This window comes from Papio anubis, chromosome X, assembly GCF_008728515.1.
Source record: "Papio anubis isolate 15944 chromosome X, Panubis1.0, whole genome shotgun sequence".
Taxonomy (NCBI): Eukaryota; Metazoa; Chordata; class Mammalia; order Primates; family Cercopithecidae; genus Papio; species Papio anubis.
The window spans coordinates 93,811,364-93,838,442 of NC_044996.1; the positions used below are offsets into that span (position 1 = coordinate 93,811,364).

The following is a 27,079-nucleotide window of genomic DNA, read 5'->3' on the forward strand; positions in this document are numbered from 1 at the left end:
ACTGCTAGCTCACATGGAATCTCTGCATGAATTAGGAAAAAACACCTCTTCCTTCAGGCATATAGTTTGGTGAGCCCTTACTTGCCCTTGGCCAAATACCTTCTTATAGGGAAGACCCTTGCCTGCCAGCCCAGCTGCTTCCCTGTCTGGAATGCAAAGAGGGTTCTCTAAACATAACTCTTAATTATGAATGTGGGCTCTCTGCTGTGCAGATCATGCAGGCTCCGTAATTCCAGCTCAGGCCTGCTAAAGTGTGCTTGTTTTACTACTGGTCTCAGTAAATTACAATTTTGAGATTAACTTTGTTGCCAGAAAACCCAGAGTGGGAGGGATGGAAAGCAGCAGGGAGAGGTAATATTTGGAAGATTTAACCACCAGTATGGCCTGGGCACCAACCATTTAGAACAGGTATTGGCTGTGAACAACTGGCATGGCCATACTGGTATGAACTAGATGAAGTTCAGTCCTGGCAGCAGGTGCTGAGCAGGGAGGGGGAATTTGCAGCCAGGAAAACAACACACGAAAAAACCTATCTTGCTTATTCTTTCTTGATCATCTCTTGTTACAGAATGAGTCTTCTTTCTGGTTATTTTTCCTCAGTTGCCTAATCTTTCTACATGTTTTCTGCTTTACCCTATCTATTTATGATGAAGAGATTAGGGGGAGGTGGGCAGGGAGGACGCTCCAGTAACCTTCAGTTGAAAGCCAGCACTGGACACCCTGTACTACAGTCACGATGTCCTGGCCCACACTGCAAGGGAGGGCACTAAGGAAGAATCCCTCTTTCCCTTTATTTCCCAATTTCCAAGATTACGCACCTCTGGAACAAAGATTGGATTCATCCAGTCAATCTCAGATAGTTTTTTGAACTCCTTATTCATGGCATCCAGGGCGCTTTGTAGTGCGGTCTCATCCTCAGCACTTCTCAGCTGGTACAGACAGGAAAAAGAGTGAGTGTCCAATGCCTAGCACTTTTGTAGACTCTTACACTCTCCCCTACTCCCAGTCCCTGCTAGTGACCAAGAGACCACAAGGTGCCAACTTGCATCCCTTTGGCCCATAGCCAGCTCTTTTCTTTCTCAACAGGAATATCCAGAAAACAACCAAATGATGGGGCTCTCCTTGGGGCGGGGCATGCTTACAGTTTTGCAAGCAGAGAGGCCTTTTGATTAGTATCAATTAACACTGAGCTTCACCCCTACAGCTTAGGGTCCAGGACAAGGGTCCTACTGTTGACCTGAAGTCCCTGGAGACATCCCAGTGTTCCCCTAAGTAAAAGCTACCTAGTTTTGAGCATATACTGTGTGCCAAGCAGTGTACATACATAATTTTGTCCCATCTTCCTGGTAGCCTTACAATACCTTACAAGGTACTATTGTTCTCATTCCACGGGTGAGAAAACAGATTCCAAGAAGTTTGGTGCTCAAGATCACACAGCTAGACAGAATCCAGGTCTGTTTAACTATATAACCTACCCTCTATACAACACTGTCTTAGCAAAGACATGTGGGGAGGCCAGATGCTGAGGGAATCTTTATTACATGCTTACTGTAATTTAAAGGTTGTTTTGTGAAGCAAGGAGAGAGCTACAGAGAGGCTGGCTCAACTTTCTCCTCCTGGAAAAGAGAGTCTGTCTCCCTTGGCCGTGCTTTAGCCCCAACCTATCACTCTTACTAATTAAGAAATGAGTTCTAGATGGCTTGTCCCACAGGTTTAGGAAGCAAATTTAAGTGCTCCCTAGTAACCCCCAGCGCCCACAAGATGAACTCTGTACAGTCCATGAAAGACTTAAAATGGATTCTTTTGGGACCATCTTCGACTTAGAAGAATCAAGTTCTAGAACATCAACACAGGTGAGATAGTTCACAATCCAGTAAGTAGTGAGCTGGGAGAACAGGTGGGCACAGATATCTCCAGCCCTCACATGCTTACAGCCCACCTAACCTGGCCTCACCTCTACTCCCCGGCATGCACTTTACTTTCAATCTAGCACTTATGTGGCTTTTTGCTGTGCACGGGCCACTTGCTGCTCCAGCCATAGGTCGAGCCTTGCTGGCTGTCACAAATGGGTGGCATGTGAATGAGAGGAGTACAGGGTAGGAGGTTATGGTCAGTGACGATGGGATACTGAGGGAGGAACAAGTCAGTGCAAACAAATAATGATTTTTGCTTTTCAACTAGTAACTTAAGAAAACAATTTCCAAGATTATGCACCTCTGGAACAAAGATTGCCCTAGATGGACAGGACATGTGTGTGCCAAGTAAGGGAAGTGGGAATTACTGGGAGGGATTCACTTCGTCATCAATTTACTTCCCTTTGCTAACTCTGAGCTCCTTACTGCCCTCCTTCTTCAAGGGGAGGAATAACACCCAAATGAAACAAGCTGTATCTCCATCTCACCTCTAGGACAGCCTTTCTGGAGATACATGGTCATTCTTAGCTGCTTCCTGCTTCTTGGCCACATTTGGATGTGTGGATGTGTATGTGTGTTGAAGTTCTCACCAGGCCCTATGAGGTGGGAGACTTCTCAAGTGTGGTATGTGCTCAAGTTGGGTTGTTGGTTGGTATGAACCAATTTTCAGGTCATGAGTCTCAGGAAAGTCTGAATGGTGACAAGAGACCAAACTCACCCATTTCCTGCTGCCCAAACAGGCAAGGCCATTGAGCTCTGCCTATATATAGAAGGTACTTCTGTTGATGTTGTCTGAGGCTGAAAGACTAGCTTGGGGCTCAGATGTTGGGACAGCCTGACCTGATTGCCTTAGCCACTCTGCCTCCTGTGCAGTGTGCCAGTTAGATGAGCAAATGAAACGAGGAAATAGATGCACTTCTTGCAATATCAACTCAGAAGCCCCTCTTCAAATAAACCTTAATTAGATGAGAGGCAAGCACAGCACCTGCCTCAGGGCCTTACCAGCCAACCCTAAAGTGGGATGATCATAATTAGTCACCTCATCAGAGCACACTCACCAAGTATGCCTATGGGTTTTGCATTCTGAGAAACATGCAACTAGCCTTGTAGCTCAAAAATGGAGCCTCAGTCTGTTCTCCCTGGCAGTAATAAAATGTACCATCTATGAAGCTGCTAGTATGTGCTAGGCGCTGATAGGTACCAATATACAACACCCTGGAGAGGTAAGGATTGTAATTCCTATCTTGTAGATATGGAAACTAGGACCCAGAGAGGTGAAGTCGCACAGCTAGTGTTATAGGTTGAATTGTGTCCCTCCAGGAATGATACATTGAAGACCTAATCCCCAGTACATCAGAATGTGACCTTGTTTGGAAATAGGGTCATTGCAGATGCAATTAGTTGTTGAGATCATATTGGATAGGGTAGGCCCCAATCCAATGTGACCGTGTCCTTATAAGAAGATGGCCTTGTGAAGACAGAGAAACACAGAGAGAACATCATGTGAAGATAGAGGATTGAAGTGATGCATCTACAATCCAAGGAACACCGAAGCTTGTCAGAAAACCACTGGAAGCTAGAAAGAGGCAAAGGACCCCTTACAGGTTTTAGAGAGAGGATGGCCCTGCTGACACCTTGATTTTGGACTTCTTAGCTTCCAGAATTGTGAGAAATACATTTCTGTTGTTTGAGGACACCTAGTTCTTGATACTTTGTTATGGCAGCCTTAGGAAACTAATATATTAATAGCTAGTAAGTGGCAGATTTGAGATTTGAACCCAGGAATCTCCCAATTTTCCCACTATTCCACACCACCTTCTCATAGGGTGAAAGAGGCATATAGAAACTTAGGAGGCACAGAGCAGTTCAAAAGAGCTCACTTTTTTCTACTGGAGCTGTATCAAGTATGATAACACTCTACTTTTTATTGGCCTGGTCTGAACCCACAAGACATTTACCAAAGGAGAGGTTGAGGCTTTCTCTCAAGAGTATGGTAGTCCCTATGGATTAGCATAACCCATGAAGTCATATAATCAACAACAATCCTAGGTGACACAGTAGGGAATTCCAGGCAAGCACCTGGCCAAAATGCTCCCACGGGTCTCCAGTGCCCTTGGACCAAGCACAAGACCATGATCATGTTCAGATAGAATACTTTGCCCTCCCATGCTCCAACCCCCTGCACTCACCAGCTTTTCATCCAGGAAAGCTGTGGTGTCATCGTAGAGCCCTTTAAGACTAAATGTAACATCTACAGCATCATTTCTGCTTAGAGTCTGAGAGAAGAACAGAAAAGGAGAGAAAAAGACAAAGACAGGGGAGTTGTTGGTTAGTAAGCATGCAGCTGGCTTCTCCTGGCTTCTCCGTGGGAATGTAGAAGCAAGCTAGTAGGATGTGGCTATAGGTGAAAAAGCATTATTCAAAATATAGCACAACTAGTACAACATGAGCACCAACCAATCAGAACCAGTGCCAGTTGACAACTGCTGGTACAGTAGTTGTGTAGTACTATGTGAAGTGGCAGAGCATGGTTTGGCTTTGGCATCACTGATTGATTGCAGTGGGTATAGGAAAATAGGAAATATGCAAACCAGAGGGTAAATTTAAGGCCACTTGTTGTCCCTAGGCCAAAACCATCATTCCAGGGCAGGTGGAATTAGGGCCTACCATCTCTCTTCTTGCAACTTCAGGACTTGAGTTGCAGGCCTCCTGCAACTGTAATCAGGCCCTGACACAATTATATCTTTTGCCTAGCACTAAAGTTACCTTTTAAAAGCATCAGTTAACAATTCTGGCAGTGGAGAAAGCCATGGGGTGACACATTTAACATTAAGTGTCCTGCCTGATATGGACCTTTCCCTCAAGAGGAAAACCAAGGCACCCAGAAGTTCTAGTTCCAAAAACAGGTGTCCCCTTATCAGATTATACAGAGATCTACTTGGGATAAGGAAGGCCCAAGTACAAGTTTCTCGTCATTCATTGTCCATTTCTCCCTTGAGGCTGGTGGGATGGATGGCAGTCAGGGAAGAGGGCTAGCTCTCAGGCTGATGATATCTGCTGTGGTTTTCAGCAGCCACCTTGGATCTGTAACAAGTCAAGGAATGCCTGCCTTCCCGTCCACTCTATCCATCAGTTTCCTGCCATATTTGCCCAGTTTCTCCATCCAGCCTCTGGCTCCGCTTCCTTCCCTTTCATCCTCTTTCCTATCTGGTTTGACGTCTTTCCTTAATTCACTCCTTTTCCACTTACTTCAATGGGAATACAGGAAGCTGCACCCATCTCATTGCCACTGTCTTGGCTATAAAATATATCATTCAGGATGTCAGCGCTGGCATTCACAGAATCCATGAGGACAGACACATGCTGGTGGACCTTGCTCAGGTCATTAAGTCTGTAATAAAGCAAGGACAAATAGATGAGCCGGGATTTCTGAAGGACTTCTGGCCTGGGGCGCTGATGAGGGTTTGGGTAAGGGTAGAAGTAAAAGCCCTGGGTACCTGACTTGGACTCATGACTCCCTCCTGTTATTTCTGCTCTTCTGTAGGTAGCCACCTATGCTAGCAAATGTTTCTACTCTTCTCTAGGTATTTACCTTTACCCTCCTTGTCTCACCTGAATTTAGATACTGGGAACTTGGAGAAGGTAGAAGGCTAGAACAGAGGAGGGCAGCCGACTCTAGGAACTCCAAGGCCCTCCTGATATTTAAGGGCAAGGGTAAACAGTCTTAGTTCTGTTGGGTTTGGAGCAGCATCAAAAGATCCAAATTCATCCCTGGTCTAATGAGAGATGTCTAAACTGGCTTATTGCTGAGCACAAAGAATATTTCCTGCCTGGATTGTGAGGGTCCTACTCAATTTTTAGAGCTCTAAGCTAAATTCCTCTCCGAGGCCAGGCTCCCTAGTAGCCAATAGACACAAACTGGCTTCTTCTCCCTATGCCTTCTCGGGATTCTCAGCCCTGTATCTAGGCCAGTCCACTTACTTGCTGATGAGGTTTTCTGCAAGCCGAGCTAAGTGCTGCATCTGGGCATACTCCTCATCAGAGAGGCTCTCTTGAGAGTCCTGGGAATCCAGTTGGGGTTGAGGGGCAGCTTGAATTTCAGTATGCTTGTACTCCCACATTTTCATTGAGTTCTCAAAGTCCTGGAGATGAATACAGTGGCATATCTTAATGATTGCTGTAGCTACTAGGGCACATGACGGATCTGTCTGTGAGCCTGAAATTTGTGGGCAATGGGTATGTGGCTGCAGTGGGTAAAGGGGAAGGAGGGTCCCCTGTCCATTCCCTCTGTCATACCCATCTATATACCTATACAAGTATCCATCATTTTATTCCATCTCTTCTGGACTATGCCCTTTTAGTTTTTGTTGTTCTGAGTATGCTGGGTTTTGGGACACCAGACTTGGATCAGACACATGTCTGCTTCCTAGAAGCTCCCATATGAAGGCATCACGACTGACAAGAGAGTGGAGCACCTTTCCTGCTCCCTTCTTTGCCAAATGTAGGCAATATGTGGTGATGCAGTTTAGAGCCAGACATATTTAATTGAATTTTGAATCGTGTTTCTGTCATTTACTAGTTGTGTGACCATTAGCAAATTATTTAACCTCTCTGGTTCTCATTTTCCTCATCTGTAAAACGTGAGTAAGTGTATCCACCTCATAGGATTGTGGAGAGAACCTACGTGAGAGAAACGTAAATGCTTAGCACAGAATAGGCAGTTTATAAACTGGACTTCTCTTCCCTTCTCTATTGCTGTTTCTATGGACTTTTCACAGGTTAGAGTGCAAGATAATCTCCAAGCATTGAATATGTGATCAATAATAGCTCCTTTAAAAGCTTTAGAAAGTTTAGCTGAAGTGGATGACATTTATGAATGCAGCATTTTAAGGAACCTTAGAGATACCTAAAGACCATATTCAATGCAGAATCTGTTGCTGAAGGAGATTTTTCCATAATCATCTGACGCCTTTAGCTCTCTTTGCAGTGGAGAGAGGAGGATAACCTTGTCCAAAACCAGAGGAGGAAGCTCCTTGTCTCACTCTCCTGGACAGTGTTTGTAAATGTCAGTATATATCAGAATGTCTTGAGGAGCTTGTTGGCAAATTTGGGTTCCTGGAAACTATGCACCCCTATGTGGTTCAGTGGGTCTGGTGTGGGGCCCAAGAATGCATTTATAACTAGCATCTCAAGTGACTCTGATGCCAGAGGCACACAGACCTCCCTTTGAGGAATTCTGCTTGAGTGGAAATATTCAGTACTCAAGTGACTATGGATGAGGCAGTATAGGAGCCCAAGACAAGTTTTTCCCCCTTACCCGATCTCTTGTCAGCATCTGAGCAGCATTCTTGTATCTAATCTTGATAAGGCCTGGTCTCTGAATCCAGGCCTCCCCATCCACCTGCACTGGGATACCTTCTTCACCATCAATGGTTATCATCACCTCATGGCACTGCCAGAGAAAATGAGGAAGAATGGGAGATAAAAATGAGGCAACTGCTATAACTCTATCTGATAATCTCGTAGTTATGGCCTTGAATGTGTATCTGAAGCAGGACTGGAAAGGATGTGAAGCAGGACTGGAAAGGATGTGAATCAGATCATCCCAGGAAGAAACGCCTGTTTCTTATGGGCTTTTTGCTCCATTGGCTTCTGCCACCTCTGCCTCCAACCTCAGTCAGCACTTTACTGCCCACCAGATAACCTGCTCACTCCACCCTGGCATTCTTATACCCAGTTAATTCCTGGGACTATCTCACATCCTGGGTAGCAGCCAAAAAACTCAGCGCCTTCGTGGTGCCCACCCAGCTCCTGCCTACCTGGGCAATGCGATGATGATGCAGGTTGACGATACGGGACATTGCCATCTGCACAGAGCCAAATATTGCCACCACCTCCAGCTTCCCATCATCGATTGCAGGAGCCTCATATTCCTGAAGAGGAAGAACTGTGTCACATCTCCCACCCTTGAGAAATCCCACCCTGTCTATAACAAGAAGGCATGTTTAAAGGCTCCTGGTGAGAATTTTTCTAGCTCATGAAGAAAGGAAACACTTCATTATTAAAAGGGAAAAAGATGAGGTCAGGAAGCCAATCTGGGAAAAGGATACTGAACTCTTAGCCAGTTCCCTCCTTGTCCAATCCAGCATAACCCCCCGAGGCCAGTCTTATTGGCCTTATGACCTTCTTGGGTAAACTCAGAGTAAAGCGGTCGTGGTCAGCTTCCCAGGAGATTTTACTGACAGAATTCCTTGGAGAAAAGAGCATGGCCTTGGCCGGGTGCAGTGGCTCACACCTGTAATCCTAGCACTTTGGGAGGCAGAGGCGGGTGGATCACCTGAGGCCAAAAGTTCAAGGTCGACCAGCCTGGCCACCATGGCGAAACCCTGTCTCTACTAAAAATACAAAAGTTAGCTGGGCATGGTGGCTGGTGCCTGTAATCCCAGCTACTTGGGAGGCTGAGGCAGGAGAATCACTTGAACCTGGGAGGTGGAGGTTGCAATGAGCTGAGATCATGCCACTCCAGCCTGGATGACAGAGCGAGGCTCCGTCTAAAAAAAAAAAAAAAAAGCATGGTCTAGAGAGCCTTTAAAGGATCTGTCAGACCTGAGGAATGGAAAATCCAAAGCTCAGGCAACACCTAAGAGTTGACCTTATCCTGAGGTCTTCGGTTGAATTTTCTGCTCTTGGATGGTAATTGCCTAAAAAACTGATCATACAGCTGCTGCTAATAAAGGTTTTCAGCCTCTTCTCCCATTGTCCATTTTTCACTTCAGTTAGCACAATGCTTCCTTCTGAGAGACCTTAGTGGGATCATGCCTTTCTCCCTCCCAATTCCTTGTTCCATACTAACCGTGGTTGCTGTGTTGCTTCCCCAGAAGTTGATACCTCCGGCATAGCTGGTAATGTTGAGCACTACGATGCCTTGCAGGTTTGGCAAGGAGATGGTTTCTCCATCACACTGAAAGAAAAGAGTAGCTCTCATTAGCTGGATCTTTAGATAGCAACATGAAGGAACATTTACAGAGATGGGGAAAGGGCTCTGTCTTCTCTTCCATTACATGGAAATCTATCTTTATGCCTTCCTCCCATGAGCTGTGAGGATCACAGAGTTAAAGCTCAGGAAGAACCAGCATATAGGGTATTCCCAAGGCCGTGAGATTTCCTTTCTCCATACCCAGGAAAGACTACCCCCTTTTCCACTAACCTCCAAATGCACTCGTTCTTCCAGTTTCCTGTAAGAGCGCTGCAAAAGTTCCTTGGTTCCCAGAAGGCCATACCACATCTTGTTCTTAAGGCGGCTACTACAGGGAGGTAAGCATTAAGAAAGCAGAGGGTGAATGATATATAGATAAAAGGTGGAGAAAGACAGGAAGGAAAACTATCTTATTTCTCAAATGCCTTCTTAGAGAGAAGAGTCATGCTAAATGGTAACTGGACAGCAGTTAATGTAACTGGTATCCCATGCAAACACAGAAATGTGTTCCTGGGCCCCTTTGAAGCCTCAGTATCCTATCAACAGATAAATTTTCCATTTCTCCTTGCTACCAATATTGGTCCAGACTTGGAAGAAACAGGCTATATTCAGACATCAATGCTCATAAAAAGCTATGAGCATAACTGGCTGCTACACACCAGCTACCCTAGTTGTGCTACTCCAGGAGATTTCAGCTGCTTGGAAACAATTTCATTTGAAACATGTGACTCTTAGAGTGCAATGTTTTTGAAGTAGCAACTTTTCTGGCAAAGTGAAGTACTTTTCCAAACACCAGATCCATATACCAAATGCTTAATTCAATGCCATGGAACAGATCTAAGCTTAGTAGGGAGATTTTAGAGTAACAGCCAGTGGAGAAAAATAAGAGACAGGAAAGGATATCAGGTGACTTGAGGTGGAGGTAGGGAGGACAGGATCTTGCTGACTGTGGGATCTCTGATAGAAATAGGTGGGGCGCTTACGATCACTAGAAAGGCTGGATATAGTTTACTTTGAGTTTGTAAAGTAGAGCCACAGAAATGAGCCATCATCACATGGAATGAGTTTTGAAATATCAGAAGGCTAGCACAAAATTATTGAGACACTGTTTAAACCATTCGTTCTCTGGGCACTTTGATGTTCTCATCTACAAAAATAGGAGTTTAGGTATATGAAAATGTACAATACCTAGAACAAACCAACTCTGAAAAAAAGAATAAAGTCAGGGACTTTCATCTCCCAATTTCAAAAATTACTGTAAAGCTACAGTTACCAAGATAGTGTGGTACTTGCAAAGGATAGACACATAAATAAATAGAACAGAAGTGAGAGTCCAAAAATAAACCCTTGCATTTGTGGTCAACTGATTTTTGACAAAGGTGCCAACACGATTCATTGGGGAAAGGAAAGCTGTTTTAAAACATGGTGCTAGGAATGTAAAAGAACAGAAATTATAACAAACTGTCTCTTAGACCACAGTGCAATCAAACTAGAACTCAGGATTAAGAAACTCACTCAAAACCGCTCAACTAAATGGAAACTGAACAACCTGCTCCTGAATGACTACTGGGTACATAACGAAATGAAGGCAGAAATAAAGATGTTGTTTGAAACCAATGAGAACAAAGACACAACATACCACAATCTCTGGGACATATTTACAGCAGTGTGTAGAGGGAAATTTACAGCACTAAACGCCCACAAGAGAAAGCAGGAAAGATCTAAAATTGACACCCTAACATCACAATTAAAAGAACTGGAGAAGCAAGAGCAAACACATTCAAAAGCTAGCAGAAGGCAAGAAATAACTAAGATGAGAGTAGAACTGAAGGAGATAGAGACACAAAAAACCCTTCAAGAAATCAATGAATCCAGGAGCTGGTTTTTTGAAATGATCAACAAAATTGATAGACTGCTAGCAAAACTAATAAAGAAGAAAAGAGAGAAGAATCAAACAGATGCAATACAAAATGATAAAGGGGATATCACCACTGATCCCACAGAAATACAAACTACCATCAGAGAATACTATAAACACCTCTATGCAAATAAACTAGAAAATCTAGAAGAAATGGATAAATTCCTGGACACATACACCCTCCCAAGACTAAACCAGGAAGAAGTTGAATCCCTGAATAGACCCATAACAGGCTCTGAAATTGAGGCAATAATTAATAGTCTAGCAACCAAAAAATGTCCAGGACCAGACAGATTCACAGCCAAATTCTATGAGAGGTACAAGGAAGAGCTGGTACCATTCCTTCTGAAATTATTCCAATCAATAGAAAAAGAGGAAATCCTCCCTAACTCATTTTATGAGGCCAGCATCATCCTGATACCAAAGCCTGGCAGAGACACAACATAAAAAGATAATTTTAGACCAATATCCCTGATGAACATCGATGCAAAAATCCTCAATAAAATACTGGCAAACCGAATCCAGCAGCACAACAAAAAGCTTATCCACCATGATCAAGTGGGTTTCATCTTTGGGATGCAAGGCTGGTTCAACATATGCAAATCAATAAACGTAATCCAGCATATAAACAGAACCAAAGACAAAAACCACATGATTATCTCAATAGATGGAGAAAAGGCCTTTGACAAAATTCAACAGACCTTCATGCTAAAAACTCTCAATAAATTCGGTATTGATGGGACATATCTCAAAATAATAAGAGCTATTTATGACAAAGCCACAGCCAATATCATAGTGAATGCGCAAAAACTGGAAGCATTCCCTTTAAAAACTGGCACAAGACAGGGATGCCCTCTCTCACCACTCCTATTCAACATAGTCCTGGAATTTCTGGCCAGGGAAATCAAGCAGGAGAAAGAAATAAAGAGTATTCGATTAGGAAAAGAGGAAGTCAAATTGTCCCTGTTTGCAGATGACATGATTGTATATTTAGAAAACCCCATCGTCTCAGCCCAAAATCTCCTTAAGCTGATAAGCAACTTCAGCAAAGTCTCAGGATACAAAATCAATGTGCAAAAATCACAAGCATTCTTATACACCAATAACAGACAAACAGAGAGCCAAATCATGAGTGAACTCCCATTCACAACTGCTTCAAAGAGAATAAAATACCTAGGAATCCAACTTACAAAGGATGTAAGGACCTCTTCAGGGAGAACTACAAACCACTGCTCAACAAAATAAAAGAGGACACAAACAAATGGAAGAACATTCCATGCTCATGGATAGGAAGAATCAATATCGTGAAAATGACCACACTGCCCAAGGTAATTTATAGATTCAATGCCATCCCCATCAAGCTACCAATGATTTTCTTCACAGAATTGGAAAAACTACCTTAAAGTTCATATGGAACCAAAAAAGAGCCCACATTGCCAAGACAATCCTAAGCCAAAAGAACAAAGCTGGAGGCATCACGCCACCTGACTTCAAACTATACTACAAGGCCACAGTAACCAAAACAGCATGGTACTGGTACCAAAACAGAGATATAGACTAATGGAACAGAACAGAGCCCTCAGAAATAATACCACACATCTACAACCATCTGATCTTTGACAAACCTGACAAAAACAAGAAATGGGGAAAGGATTCCCTATTTAATAAATGGTGCTGGGAAAACTGGCTAGCCATATGTAGAAAGCTGAAACTGGATCCCTTCCTTACACCTTATACAAAAATTAATTCAAGATGGATTAAAGACTTAAATGGTAGACCTAAAACCATAAAAACCCTAGAAGAAAACCTAGGCAATACCATTCAGGACATAGGCATGGGCAAGGACTTCATGGCTAAAACACCAAAAGCAATGGCAACAAAAGCCAAAATTTACTAATGGGATCTAATTAAACTAAAGAGCTTCTGCACAGCAAAATAAACTACCATCAGAGTGAACAGGCAACCTACAGAATGGGAAAAATTTTTTTCAATCTACTCGTCTGACAAAGGGCTAATATCCAGAATCTACAAAGAACTGAAACAAATTTACAAGAAAAAAGCAACCCCATCAAAAAGTGGGTGAAGGATATGAACAGACACTTCTCAAAAGAAGACATTTATGCAGCCAACAGACACATGAAAAAATGCTCATCATCACTGGCCATCAGAGAAATGCAAATCAAAACCACAATGAGATACCACCTCACACCAGTTAGAATGGCGATCATTAAAAAGTCTGGAAACAACAGGTGCTGGAGAGGATGTAGAGAAATAGGAACACTTTTACACTGTTGGTGGGACTGTAAACTAGTTCAACCATCATGGAAGACAGTGTGGCGATTCCTCAAGGATCTAGAAATAGAAATACCATTTGACCTAGCCATCCCATTACTGGGTATATACCCAGAGGATTATAAATTATGCTGCTATAAAGACACATGCACATGTATGTTTATTGTGGCACTATTCACAATAGCAAAGACTTGGAATCAACCCAAATGTCCATCAGTGACAGACTGGATTAAGAAAATGTGGCACATATACACCATGGAATACTCTGCAGCCATAAAAAAGGATGAGTTTGTGTCCTTTGTAGGGACATGGATGAAGCCGGAAACCATCATTCTCAGCAAACTATCGCAAGGACAAAAAACCAAACACTGCATATTCTCACTCATAGGTGGGAATTGAACAATGTGAACACTTGGACGCAAGAAGGGGAACATCACACACCAGAGTCTGTCATGGGCTGAGGGGAGGAAAAAGGGATAGCATTAGGAGATACACCTAATGTAAATGACGAGTTAATGGGTGCAGCACACCAGCATGGCACATGTATACATATGTAACAAACCTGCACATTGTGCACATGTACCCTAGAACTTAAAGTATTTTTTAAAAAATGGTGCTAGGTCCGGGTGCGGTGACTCACACCTGTAATCCTAGCACTTTGGGAAGCTAAGGTGGGTGGATTGCCTGACCTCAGGAGTTTGAGGCCAGCCTGGACAAAATGGTGAAATCCCCGTCTCTACTAAATTACAAAAACTTAGTCAGGCATGGTATCATGCACCTGTAATCCCAGCTACCTGGGAGGCTGAGGCAGGAGAATTGCTTGAACCCAGGAGGCAGAGGTTGCAGTGAGCCGAGATCATGCCACTGCACTCCAGCCTGGGCGACAGAGCGAGACTCCGTCTCCAGAAAAATAAAAAGATAAAAATAAATAAAAATGGTGGTGAGATAATTAGATATCCACAGGCAAAAAGATAAACTTAGACTCATACCTTAGACCCTCACACTATACATAAAAATGAACTCCAAGTAGATCATACACTTAAATGTATTAATAAGAGTTAAAACAATCCAAACTTTAGAAGAAAACTTTGGAGCAAATTTTTAAGATCTTGGGTTAGGCAAAGATTTCTTACAGATGGCACCAAAGGCATGGTCCATAAAGAAAAAACTGATCAATTGGACTGCCTTAGAATTCAATACTTTTGTACTTCAAAGATACCACTAAGAAAATGAAAAGACCAGCAACAGACTGGGAAAAAATATTTGCAGATCACATATCTGACAAAGTTCTTGTTTCTCAGCCCAGGCCTGCTTTGAGAAAGAGGCTCTAGTGGCAGTGGCAAGGGTGGGGTGGGGTATCATGCTTTTTACTTATAGCTTCAATGTACCACAAGAACTCTGAGACTGACTTAGGTCTTGTCTGAAGTATGAAAGTGCGAGAAGGTGCCATGCAGGCCAACACTGGATAGGGTACAATTAACGGGTCCAGGGGAACCAGGTTAGGAACACCAATAACAAATAGAGGGATATTTGATACTTTGCAGCTTTGTCTAGTGAAAACAGATCTGAAGCCACTACTGAAACCTGGTTAAACTCTCACAGACAGAACAAAGATGGGCAATTTGCTAAATTGAGTCAACATAATCTATTCTCAGTAACAGTAACACAGGTAGCTGTGTTTACACAGAAATCCACAGGTCTGGATTTGAAGGCAGCTCCAAGCTTAGGATGCCAGCGCAGTTATCCAACATTTGGCACACACTGTTCTGCTAGACTAGTCTTGGGACAAATGCATTTTACTTCCAATGGGTCCCTTTCTTTCTGTTGCTTGTCTGAGAGGTAGAGAATGTAGGAATACGTATGTATATTGTGATAGTGTGTTTGCATGTAGGGATGGGAGTTTCTTTTCCTTACTTGTATTGCCCCGGGTGTTCATCTCTTCTGGTGTTGAAGTCCAGAGAAATTTTAGCATCCAGTCCAATTCCGAAGTAGTTGTTCATGACACATTTTTCTTTGAAGCGTCTGAAATTAATCAAAGAAGAGGACAGACATTGGTGCAAGAAAGAAGTGCCGCTATCATTGGGCATGAAGATGAATCTGCATGATGGAAAACCATTGAGGGAAGGCCCCCTCCACACTGGGCACTAACTATAACATTTTTGAGAGGCACATGTAGACATCCTTTTGTGTGAACAACTAGCTGATTAGCTGTAAGAGGGAGTGCCTAGCCAGTTGGGAAGCTTCAGTGGGATTGGAACTCATAATAAAGAAGCAGCATTCATGATTTTAGTCATCTTTGGAGGCCTCATATATGAGTGGTCCCTATTTTCTTCATATGCAGTATTAAGGGAAATACAGTCATTGGCTTATTCCTATAAAGAACTTTTGAATATCCTAGACACAAGCATGCCATGACAGTTAAGTCTGCACAACTGCTCTCAGTGATGTCTGACATCAAAGGGCAAAGTGACCACACATTTGGGAGGAAAGACTGATAAAAGAGGGTAGATATGTCCATAACAAAAAGCCAATTGTCAAGTTTCCTGTGTCCATCTAGGGTGCCAACATCAAAACCAGTGGTGTGCCATAGCCAGTTGGCACCAGCTCATGTAAACTGATTATGCATAGCTCTTTCCAACTCCGGATTCAATGGCATTGTATCAGTAATTTAAATAGGCCATGGTGGAAGGGTTTACACCATAAATGAATCAGGGCTTTCTCCCGCAAGAGAGCAGGTTGTTAAACACTTGCCAGTGCACTATTGATCAAAATTCATTAGGTAGATCCATGAGAGCTCAGACATAAATTTGAGCCAATGGTGAAGTGTGGGGGCAAGAATGCGGGTTGGAGACAGGAATAAAAATTGTTTTCTTAAATAAATTATTTAAGAAGACATAAATAATTGCTAACTGTGTCCTTTTGAGAAATTAAAATGGATGCAGTTGAGCTGTTTAATCTTAGATTACTTTTTTATTCATTACTATACTGACCCTACATCTCTCACATGAGATTTGCCTCCCTCAGCCACAGTCCAGATATTGGAGATTCTCTAACTAATGTCCAAGCTGATCTTCTTAATGGAACTCAGAATGAGTAAATGTGGCAGAACTTGGCTGCTGGGGATATTCTAAAGAGGGAGAACTGGTGAGACAGATGTCCTTAGATTTGTTGCCTAGTCCCCTAACTAATGACCATTTAGTTTTTAGTATCTTCAACCTTTTACTGTTAAGGGCAACAGTGAAAAACAGCAAGTCCTCTGTAATAACAACAACTAACATTTATTAATTGTTTATAATAATACCAATAATAACTGCAAATGCATATAACACTTAATTATGGGTGCCAAGCACTACTCAGTGCAAGTACTTTTCACATATAAATGTAATAAATACGGCAAACCCATGATGCAAGTTCTACAATGGTCTTCATTTTACATATGAGAAAACTGAGGCTCACATTGGTTTAGTCACTTGTGTAGGTGACACAGCTAGTAAGTAAGAGAAAGGATTTGATTATGGATATCCTGAGATTGTGCTCTTAACAAGAGAAAGAAAGAAGCCATTAAACAGGGATAGAGTTAAATACTTACATAGATTCAGGTGTAAAATATAAGTGATCCAAGTTAAGGTTGTCTAGGTCCTCACTTTTGAGAGAAGATATAGCAGACAAAGTGCCACGACGAGAACCTAGACACAACAGACATCACTTGGGTGTCGGATACAAACAAAAAAGCCCTTCCCCTCACTTGTATTTCACCCCATTTTCTCTGTGGAGGCAAGGTCAAGCTCAATGACTTTCTCCTAGATAATATTAAGGGTTCTCATTCCAAAGAGGGATCCTCTTGGATGGATAGGGACTTCCACTGAGAAGAGAATAAAGCTGGGCTGCTTGCTTGCTGGCAGTGAAAACAGCTTCAAATCTTGGATTTCATCAGGCCAACCTCTTCAGTGTTCCTAATGAGGTCATTACTCTGGACATTGGCATGGGATCTTATAGTGTGAGTTTCTGGGAAAGAGGGAGGGGTAACTGCTGCAGGAGTATGGCTAAAAGAGGACGCATAAAAAAATACATACTTATTCTTTGGGAACTAAACAACAGTGACGAAGGCTAGAATAAGGGAAGAAGACAGAAAGATCCTTACGGCGTCGTGGGCTTGTCTGGTTAATATCTTCTGGGTCATCTTCCAGGAAGAAAGTTGAACTAAAGTTCTTAACAGATATTGTCTGTCTGCTTTCCTCATCCAGAACTATAGAGAAAAGTGGGAGGAAGGAAAGCAAAAAAGAAAGGAGGAAGGGAGGGAGGAAGGAGAGAGGAAAGAAAGAGGGAGAGAAGATGGAAGGAAAGAAAGATTAATTAAACTTATTGAACATTTATTGAGCATCTATTTTGTTTAGTTAATGGGTAGATGATGGAGACTCCCATTTAACCATCACGTCTCCTCCATGATACTGTTTGTAGTCTCAGCTTACTTACAGTGTTGCTGTTTTTTCATATTCATGCCTGAGCTTTCTTTGTTTTACTGGTTACTCCCTTTTTCTGTCACCCAGTACATGTGGTTGTGACTAGAAGTTTGTGGCTGTGGATTGGGGTATCAGCATGGGAAACCCTCTGCTCTTCTACCTCCATTCTATTAGTTGATTCACTTACATGGCTTCTGTCTATAATTGAGCCTCTAGGACTGTGCCACTCTTTCACTCGAATGTCTCACTCCACATCTGGAACATTTGGGAAGTCTCTTTCCTTTCACCAGCCTATATGTTGTATAGCTGAGATGCTTAGTCTCAGCCTGTGTCAAAGCTCATAGGTTCAATCTCTACCCCTACCAGGGAGGTCTTTTATTATCTCATAGCCACAAGCTACACCTCTAAATCTAACATATATGCCGATGGAGCAGACTGAGGGTTGGTTGTGACAGTTATGGCTACATCAGTTTAATCTGATCCCCACTGCTTGGAAACTAATTATAGAAATAGAGGCAAATTGACTGTTTAATCCTTCCACTGTGCAGAAGGGAGATTTTCTTTCTTTCTAGAAAACTTGGCTGAGGTTGTACCTGAAGGTACCAAGGCAGGGCAAGGCACCATGACTAAAAGTCAAGGGCCAGCCAAACGGACTTCCTTGCTGCATGGGACTTCTGCTCAGTTCCAATAGCTTAGTTAGAACACACTCAGTCTTATACCACCTTCTGATCTGTTTCTCAAAGTATTGTGGGAAAGAAGTGGTCAGCAAAACATTCAATGAAGAAACTGAGGGAGTTGAAGAGTTTTCATTCTGAGTTGGGAAGTTTGCAGACTGTTGTGAGCTCTGGGCAATGGCAATTATGCCAGAACTGTCAGGACCACTCTCAGGGCCCTTGTGCCTGATTAATACTGTACAACACATACAGAGATGAACACCATTTTCTTTCTAAAGTAGTCATAGGCTCAGTGGTTGGAAAGAAACAGGAGCAGGAGGAAAAAAGTCTTACGGCTGGTGGTGGAAGCTGATAGAGCTTTGAACCAGGCCACTTAGCATCTATTAATATAATTGTATAGGATGAGTGTTGGTTTCCAAAAATGAGTAGCAGGAGTTGACTGTCTGGGAGATAGGAGGAGGCAAAGGGGCAGCTTAGCAGGACTGAGGCTTTTCAAATCAGTAGTCTGAATGTTGACTTCGTATGCAATATGAATGCAGAATCTAGACAACTTTTTGTCACAGAGTCAGATAGCAAACCTGGAGTCAGTGAGACCAGTAAATCATCCTCTGGAACTTTTTCTTTCCCCTACCTCAGTCACTACAACCCTGGCCACCTTACCTTGTTCAACTTGGAATATGATGAGTTTCAAGGATTTCTGGAGATTCTGGGCCTTTGTGGCCAGCTCCAACTTGCACTTGGCTATATGGTCTATTTGAAGAACGAAGGGCTTCCTATCTCCCTTGCTGCTGTCTGCATATACTGTAGCACTTTTCTCAGCAGAAGTAGCTGCTGCCTCCTCAGCCAGGACATCGATCAGGACACTGAGCTTATCATACATTAAGTCACTCTAGATAGAAAGGAAGGAGACAGGTCTTTGTTATGAGGGACCCATGCTTGAGAGGACAGAACGATGAGTGGTGGTGATATGGGGAAGGGTAGGGAGGGGTAAGAGTTGTCCATAAATGTTGAGCATAGAAAACCACATTTGGGAAGATGAAGTACTTAGAGAAAGAAGTAGGTGGGTAGATGTGATGAGATAACCAAAGTGTGTTAGGAGATCAAACCCATATCATTTGTTTCAGAGTGGCCCCATGCATCAGTGTATATAGCTGAGTCTTTCTTGTGTCAAACTGGCCTATAAAACAATGTGTAACATGCAAACTTGAGGAAAGACAAACATTTCTGGATTTTTATGGGCATGCTCCTCTGGATATGCATGTGCCCCTGCTTAGGTGCTTGGTGGGTGTGTGTCTTTGTATGTGTGTAGGTTTGGGGACCTACATCTGCTGCATGATTTAAGGCCTCGATTCTTAGCTTCATCACTTAATAGTTTGTGATCTGAGGCAAGTTTCTTAACTGCTTTGTGCCTCCATATTCTAGGGTAGTTGTGAGGATTGAATACATTAATACATTAAAAACAGAACAGTCCTCGACACAGAGTAAGTGTTATATATATACATGTTGGCTATTGTTGTTAGAGGGGTGAATGTGAATGTATTTGTAGTGTGTATTCGTATGTACATACTTTCAAGCACGTTCTGGTGTACAGCCATGCACATACCTGCTTGATGTACACTTGTGTCTAGTTGTGGGCAGATGTTTGGCATGTACATGGTATGTGTGTATGCATGTAGAGGGCCATCCTTCATTTAGCAAAAGACGGAAATTCAATGAGGTTGGACCTTCCTCATCAGGGAGGCTTAATAGCTGCTCCTCCTTTCCTTTCTTTTACAATTCCCAGTGAGAGGCATGTTTGTTTTTTATTAAAAAGGGGCCCCTGGCTGCTCCACAAAGAGTGTAAGACAAAAGGAATGGAAACTTACTTTCAAAATCACAGACACTATTGCTGTATTGTTCTGTTTTATCTGACCCCAGGCCTTTACAATATCAATCACAAAATCTTCCACGGCTGAACACAGGAATCTAGAAAGATAAGATAGATGGTACAATGTTACGTGAACCATGAGGCCCAGAGCCCTTCTCTCTTACATCATCAGTCCCCATCTTCCTCCTGCTCCTCTCTCTCTTTCCTGATCTGTCCTCTCTCTCTCACCCTCTCCTCCCAGCCTTTTTCTCTCTGCTTTTTTTTCTGTACATATTGTGAAATATGTTCCATCCCTACTTTAGTCCAGTTTCATACCACTTCCCAAGTCAAGTACCTAAGAAAGCTTGACCAGCATTTCTTAGTACTAAATTCTGAATTTCCAGAAAAGAGAATTCACTTGGTCCAACTTGGGTCAGGTTTTCACCCAGGGTCAATCAGCTATGTTTCAAGGGCCCAGCTAATTTAGTACAAATGATTATATTGGGAGGACTCTCTCTGTGGGAAGTTTTTCTCAAAGGAGAGTGGAGCCCCCTAAGAAGTCCCAGGAAGAACAAATGACCCATATATTTAGAAGGGGGAATGTGTTCCTCAGGTTATGAGAAAGCAGCTATTGGTAGATATTACAGAGACCTTTCTTGATGTAAAAGATGGAAAGCAAGGTGTCTATACTATAGGAAGCTACGCTATGCTCTTAAATGGTCCAAAATGTTGTGTTTCCCTACTATAATCCTCTTTCCAAATCTCTGGCTTGCAATTTTGACTTTTTGGAACAGCAGACGACTTTACCTCAATGCCATCTTTCTTTCCTAAACTTTTCATTCAGGGGGCTTGAGTTGGGAGAAATCTGATTTGGGAATATAAACATATATTTTCCTTGGCCTCAACACCCTCAGCTATCAAAATGAGCCCCATGTCTGACCTGGGAACAGCCCCCAAACAATGAGAGCCAAAGGAAGACTAACCTGGTTGCGATGATCATCTCTGTGGGGTACTTGGCCTTCAGGATTTTGTTCAACTCGGTGGCTGCAGATTCTAAGTGTTGGATGGCAGCAGCCTAGGGGTAAAAGGAGTTCTTAAGCCCTGGAATCTTAGTACAATAACACAGTGTGCTGCCCATCCTCATCCCCCGCAGCCTCATTGTTGCTTACTGACTCTACCAGCAACTCAACTGCCTCTCTAGAGATGATAATGATCAAAGAATTCTTGTTGAAGGTCAACAGAGATGATCTTAGATCTATGCTCATTCGAAAAATTTAGATGTATTTCATTTTCTCTTAATAATCACAACCTCCTATGAAGGAGGTACTATTTCTTTCATGTTTCAAATGAACAAACAATCTCATATTACATAGCTAGTAAGGAATAAAGATGGATTCAAATCTACATCTTTCCAATTCCAGAATGTAACATCTTTAATAATATTATTACCAATAACAACAGCACCCACTTATATAGTACTGACTATGTGCCAGGCTCTGTTCTAAGCTACATGTATATTTCTTCATATAATCCTCATAACAACCTTATGAGATAAAGACTATTATTATCTCCATTTCACAGGCTGAGGCCCAGAGAAGGGAAAGACGATAAGTTTAGAGTCAGGATTCAATTCCAGGTAGTCTGGCTCTTGAGTCTGTGTTCTTAATTACAACTTCTACTCCTTCCTCTCTGTCACCCTTGACATTCAAACATCTACCAAGACCTGATAATTCTATTTTTTCAGTATGTCTCAAATGTATCCACTGCTATGCATCCCTGCTACCACTTTACCAGTCCAAATCACCATCATCTCTTGCCTAGACAATTACAAAATCTCCTAGCTTTTCTCTTTGCCTTTAGTCTTTTATTCCTTCAATCGTTTCTCCACATTCCATGGCACTCCTCTACTTAAACCCCTTCTCTTAGATAGCAGACTGGATAGATGACTGGATATGTGATAAAGCATGCATAGGAAAATGTTAGTAGTAGAACTACCATTTCAACTTTCATCAATGTAGAAATTTTCATAATAAGATAAGAAAAAAAAATCCTTCTATAATTCTTATTGCTCTTGGGATAAAATCCAAACTTCCTACTGTGGTTTATCAGGCCCTTCCTGGCCTGGCCCCTGATTACTTCTCTAGCCTCATCTTTAGTCAGTCTCCCTGAATGCCCCCTCCCTGGCCCCTATGCATCAGCCATTATGAATGTACTTCAGTTTCGTGAATATTCCATGCTCTCTCTTGCCTTTGGAACAATACACACTGTTCCATCTGTGTGGAAAAACCCTCCCCTTTCTTATTCTCCTGGTTAACTCTCTCTGGATCTCAAGTCTCTTCTGAAATGGCACTCCTCCTGAGAAGCTTTCCCTGAGTTCCCCAGACTCAGATAGATCTTCCTGCTATGTGTTCCCAACCCCCTCTACTTCCTTATGTACTAACACTCATACTACTTGACTAAAACAATTTATTTTTCCATCTCTTCAAGTAGACTATGTCATTCTTCTTTACCCACTAGCATATAAGAACATCTCCTAGAATAATATCTCACATAAAGTAGTTACTCTGTAAATATTTTGAGTGAATAATAAATGGGTGAATGAATTATATCCCCAATGCCTAACATAGTTCTTGGTAAACAGCTGCTGACTGACATGTCACCAACCCTCAATGATCTCATCCTCATCCATGGACAATGCAAACACTTCTCTCTGGGTTTTGCCAATTATTTCACTGTGTAATAAATATATTGGTCTGAATTACAGCTGGACAGTAGTTACCTCAAATCGTGGTACATCCATTTCAACCTGTCCTTTTAGCAGTGGGGTTTGTCTGGGAGTCTCACGAATCATCACACTCCATCTGAAATGAATTTCAAAGACGGATATTTAAGGGTCTGTTTCATCACTGGTAAAAATTAATGCTTCAAAGGTGAAGATAGAAGTAAAAATGTTTATGTGGTGGGGGGAAGTGGGTTGTAGGGGGTGCCCGAGAAATCTCTGGTCACCTGATCTCAAGGTATACCATAAGAGGAACCTCTGTCTCATGACTTCTATAGGCCAGTATGATGGAAGGAATTCCCTTCCCTTTACAGGGTTCTCAGAGAGCAGTGCTTCTTAACCAGAGGTAACCATCAAGATCATCTGAGGTTCTTTTGTACAATACACATTCCAGGGCCCTGCCATGACCTACTGAATCTTTGTGGTGGGGCCCAGGTTGATGTTTCTAAAAGGCTCCCCAGGAGATCCTTATGGGCAGCAATAAATCAAATGTTCATATATGCACCAGCATAGAAAGTCTTTTTATCCTCAGGAAATAGGATGGTAGTACTCGCTCTTCTCTAGAGCAGTGACAATGTAAGCAAGTTATTTCTAAACTCAACCTTCATCCCTTTTTTAGTTTCTTTGAAAATCTGATGAAATGATAGACTTTTCCCCAAGAGAGAATATGCTTAAACAGATCATTGGCTCTGCAATTTGAAGAAGGTTCACAGAACACTTGAACTTTATCCATGGGGCCCCTGCTCTAGAATCCTTTAGTTTTTTTTGGCGTTTTTGTTTTTGTTGTTGTTGCTTTGTTTTGTTTTGTTTTGTTTTTTTGAGGTGGGGTCTCACTGTGTTGCCCAGGCTGGAATGCAGTGGCGTGATCATGGCCCACTGCAGCCTTGACTTCCCAGTAGGATCCTTTAGTTTTGAAGAGGGGCTTCAATAATGTTTGAAGGATACATGGTAGACCCTGGCTTCCCAAGAGACAAGCCCAACCCAACCCACAAATGGCTCTGCACTGAAGCCAGAAAGGAAATGAGGCTCTGTCAGAGAAGTTAAAGTATTCCTGATTGAGGTGATGTAACTGATGTGGGACAGGAAGAGGCACAAGGGCCTGGTCTTTCGGCCACTTACCTGTCTAGGATCCTCACACTAGCCTGCTCCACTCTGTTGAGGATGTCCAGAGGTGACTTGCTTTTGTTCCAGAATGCACCCCAGCCCAGGACACGAGCCAGATCATTGCCGGTTCCAAGTGGGATGACTGCCAGCTGACACTGCAAGAACAAAAGGAGACACCCTTTTCAGACAGTCTTTCTACCAAGCTTCACCCGTGGAAGAACCTAGAGGGTACTCTTTGGGAAGAATTATGGTCTTAAAGTCAGTGGATTTATGGGACTTCAGATTCTGGGGAAGGTAATGAGAAGATGTTTGCAATTGGGTGAAATTTTCCCTAAGGAGTTGGACCCCAATGTTAACAACACAGAATCTACTAAGTAAAGGGAAAACTTGCTGGAATATGACAATATTCATGGCCATGCTTATAAAAGAGAAATATAGCTGTGAATTTCTATCTGGGCTGGGCCAAGGAGGTGAAGTACGTCAGGAGACAAAGCTATTGGAGTGAGAAGAGCAAGGGGCTGCCTAGGGACAGCAAGGAGACATAGAGGAAAGTTTCTGCCACTCTTGAGACTCAAGGAAGAAAATCAGTGGGCTCAGGAGGGGAAGGAAATTCGGGACTGAGTTCTGTCTAAGACCACTTCTGTTTTGTTTGCTCTCCTCTACTTCAACTCAACTCTTCACTTTGAAGCCTAGGGAACAGAGCACTGCTCATTCTTTCTGTAAATGTCACACAGATAGACAACCAGAAAATAGTCTAGATGAGCAGGCTTAGATTGGGAATCTACCAGTCAGGCTGAATATGAAACCTGGGGGAAACATATTTTACAGACAGGGAGAGCAAAGACTTGGGACTTCTTGGGATGGGCAGTTACACACCCCTACTCTTTCTAGCAATGGCTAAACTGAGTCACCCAGGGACTTACCTTGTCATGTAATCCAAAGGCATCAATCAGAGATAAGACCCAGCTCACGCTGCCATCTCCACCACAAACCAGAATGCGAAAGCGAGCAAAGTTCTTGAACATAGACAGCCTGGAAGGACAAAAAGGAAAGGGGGTCATTTCATGAACAGCTGAGTTTTGTAACTTTTCCCACAATATAAGATTGCTGCTTTGGCACTCTGCTAACAGACTACCTGCCTTCTTTCCCTTAACCCTTATCTCTCTGTGTATCTAAGACCATAGACAATCCCAGAGATCAGGCTTTGCCTCAACTCATTTTCTTTCTGTGCCCAGCTTTGCTCTGGAAAACACTAGTAACCTAACCAGACCCATTTGCTGAGGCCCAGGAAGATGCCTTGCATGGTGGCCAGTGGGCTCACAGGAACCAGAACTGAGCAGCCAGATGATCCCAAAAATAAAACAGGTCTGTAGAGGAGATATATCTATTTGGTCCTGGGAAAGAGAGTGGCAGGAAAAGTAGACAGCAGTGTCCATTTGTCTCTTTCTCTGAGGTTAGGAGGCGTAGTTTTACGTTTTCCAACCAAAAAAGATAAAGCAAATCTGAGAGGGGCTTGGACCTGGGCTTGAAGGGATTTCTGGGAGAGGGCTAAGAGCCTTCCTACCAGCCAACCCAAAAGGCTCTGGAGTTATGCATTTGTGTCCTGACTTGAGAAAATAGATCTTTCCTGCCCAAATACAGAACTGATTCCAAGAAACCTATCCTGGTTTAGAATGTATAGAGGGAAGACTCCCTTACGTACCCAATCATACTCATGGGGTACATGCTTACCCTGCTTCAGGTCCACCCTTCAGTAGGTCGAACACTTGAGATGGGTTAAGGTATTGCTTGAATTTTCGGAGGAAGACGATCCCCTGATGATCGCCACTTTTGGAGTTGATGAAGATGAGCAAGGGACATGAACAGGCTGATGACCAATCAAGATTCCAGAAGTCCGAAGATACTACTAATTGGCCTGACACAACGAAAAGAAAAAGAAGAAAAAAAAGAACAGACCCGTTGAGATGGAAACGAGACATAACTTAACATCACATTTTGCAATAACTTTTTGAGTATGAGTCTCAGTTTTTTGCGAATGAGGAGCAGAGTCAAGATACCACCCAGAAGGGCTTAAAAGTATTTGTCCAGCTGTTGTCAGACAAATGACATTTGCTGAGCCACTACTACATGCCAAGCATCATGCCAGATACTGCTAGGGGTATAGTCCCTGCCTTCAAGCTCAGGAGAGAAACTCATACACAACAGTATGTTGGAACATAAGGAATAAAGAAATTGGTGCCACAACCAAGGATTAGTAAAACTGTGAGGAAACTGAGGAAGGAGAGGATTGAGAACCCAGGAAGAAGACCAGCACACAACTAGTCCTTTTTCTGCCCAGGATACCTCAGTTCTTATAGTGAGAAGATACTAGGTCAGGAGAAGGGAGAAAGAAAGGCTGTCATTTAGCCAGGAGCTAAATAACAGAACATATCGATGTGGGATGAAGCAAAGAACTGTAATCACTTCTCTAAGGCAGTTGCAGAGCAATCTGTATTATCTCATCAACTTCCCCGGGGGAAACAAGACTATAGGAAAATTATCTGAACAAGAGAGAGGCTTTTAATAATCCCCAATATTTTAGTTACCCATGGAGAAGTGAGGTTATAGCAGTCTAAATAACCAAGGCCTGCCAACTCATGCTGAGTCTCAGAGCCTGTTGGCAGGGAGACAGGCAGTGTGCAATGGCCCCCTAAGAGATGCTAGACAAATAGTGAGCCCCTAGACCTCGGAGCTGTGGCTTGACAGGGATGCCTCCGCAAAAATAAATACACAGGGCAAAAAGCATGTGGCTCACTCCTCAGCAGGGGTGGGAGGAGGTGGGTTGAGAAGACCCATTTGTTTTAGCTTGGGTGGAAGGGAACCTGAAGGAAATCTACTTGAGTAGATTTCATGACTGGTTTGCCTGGAAAAATCAAAGGCAGGTTTCCTCTATGGGCCAATTCCCACTCACTGGCCAGTGGAGCTTGAAGGCATCCTAAGCCAGCTAGCCAGTCATGCACCAAATTTTTAGGACTTGACAGGCCTGACAGCTACAAGGGAGTCTTATAGAAGCTGGGTCCCCTCACTAGCATAGCTCAGAAGTAGTTACTTTCCCTGAACACGTTATCCAAAAGTAGT

At 42.8% G+C, this 27,079-nt stretch overlaps 1 protein-coding gene across 1 annotated transcript in view; it reads right to left on the minus strand.

The window, feature by feature from the left end:
* DGKK (diacylglycerol kinase kappa) overlaps positions 1–27,079 on the minus strand; it is a 109,300-nt gene that overhangs the window by 5,590 nt on the left and 76,631 nt on the right. The window contains exons 9-26 of the mRNA XM_009197613.4: positions 25,694–25,877; positions 24,886–24,994; positions 23,978–24,117; positions 22,859–22,940; positions 21,063–21,154; positions 20,099–20,198; positions 18,894–19,122; positions 17,241–17,345; positions 16,689–16,785; positions 15,014–15,121; positions 9,121–9,217; positions 8,767–8,874; positions 7,733–7,846; positions 7,231–7,365; positions 5,895–6,055; positions 5,163–5,304; positions 4,103–4,189; positions 819–929 (exon numbers count right to left, since the gene is read on the minus strand). Coding sequence (XP_009195877.2) covers positions 819–929; positions 4,103–4,189; positions 5,163–5,304; positions 5,895–6,055; positions 7,231–7,365; positions 7,733–7,846; positions 8,767–8,874; positions 9,121–9,217; positions 15,014–15,121; positions 16,689–16,785; positions 17,241–17,345; positions 18,894–19,122; positions 20,099–20,198; positions 21,063–21,154; positions 22,859–22,940; positions 23,978–24,117; positions 24,886–24,994; positions 25,694–25,877 — 2,201 coding nt within the window. The remainder of the gene's footprint in view (positions 1–818; positions 930–4,102; positions 4,190–5,162; positions 5,305–5,894; positions 6,056–7,230; positions 7,366–7,732; positions 7,847–8,766; positions 8,875–9,120; positions 9,218–15,013; positions 15,122–16,688; positions 16,786–17,240; positions 17,346–18,893; positions 19,123–20,098; positions 20,199–21,062; positions 21,155–22,858; positions 22,941–23,977; positions 24,118–24,885; positions 24,995–25,693; positions 25,878–27,079) is intronic.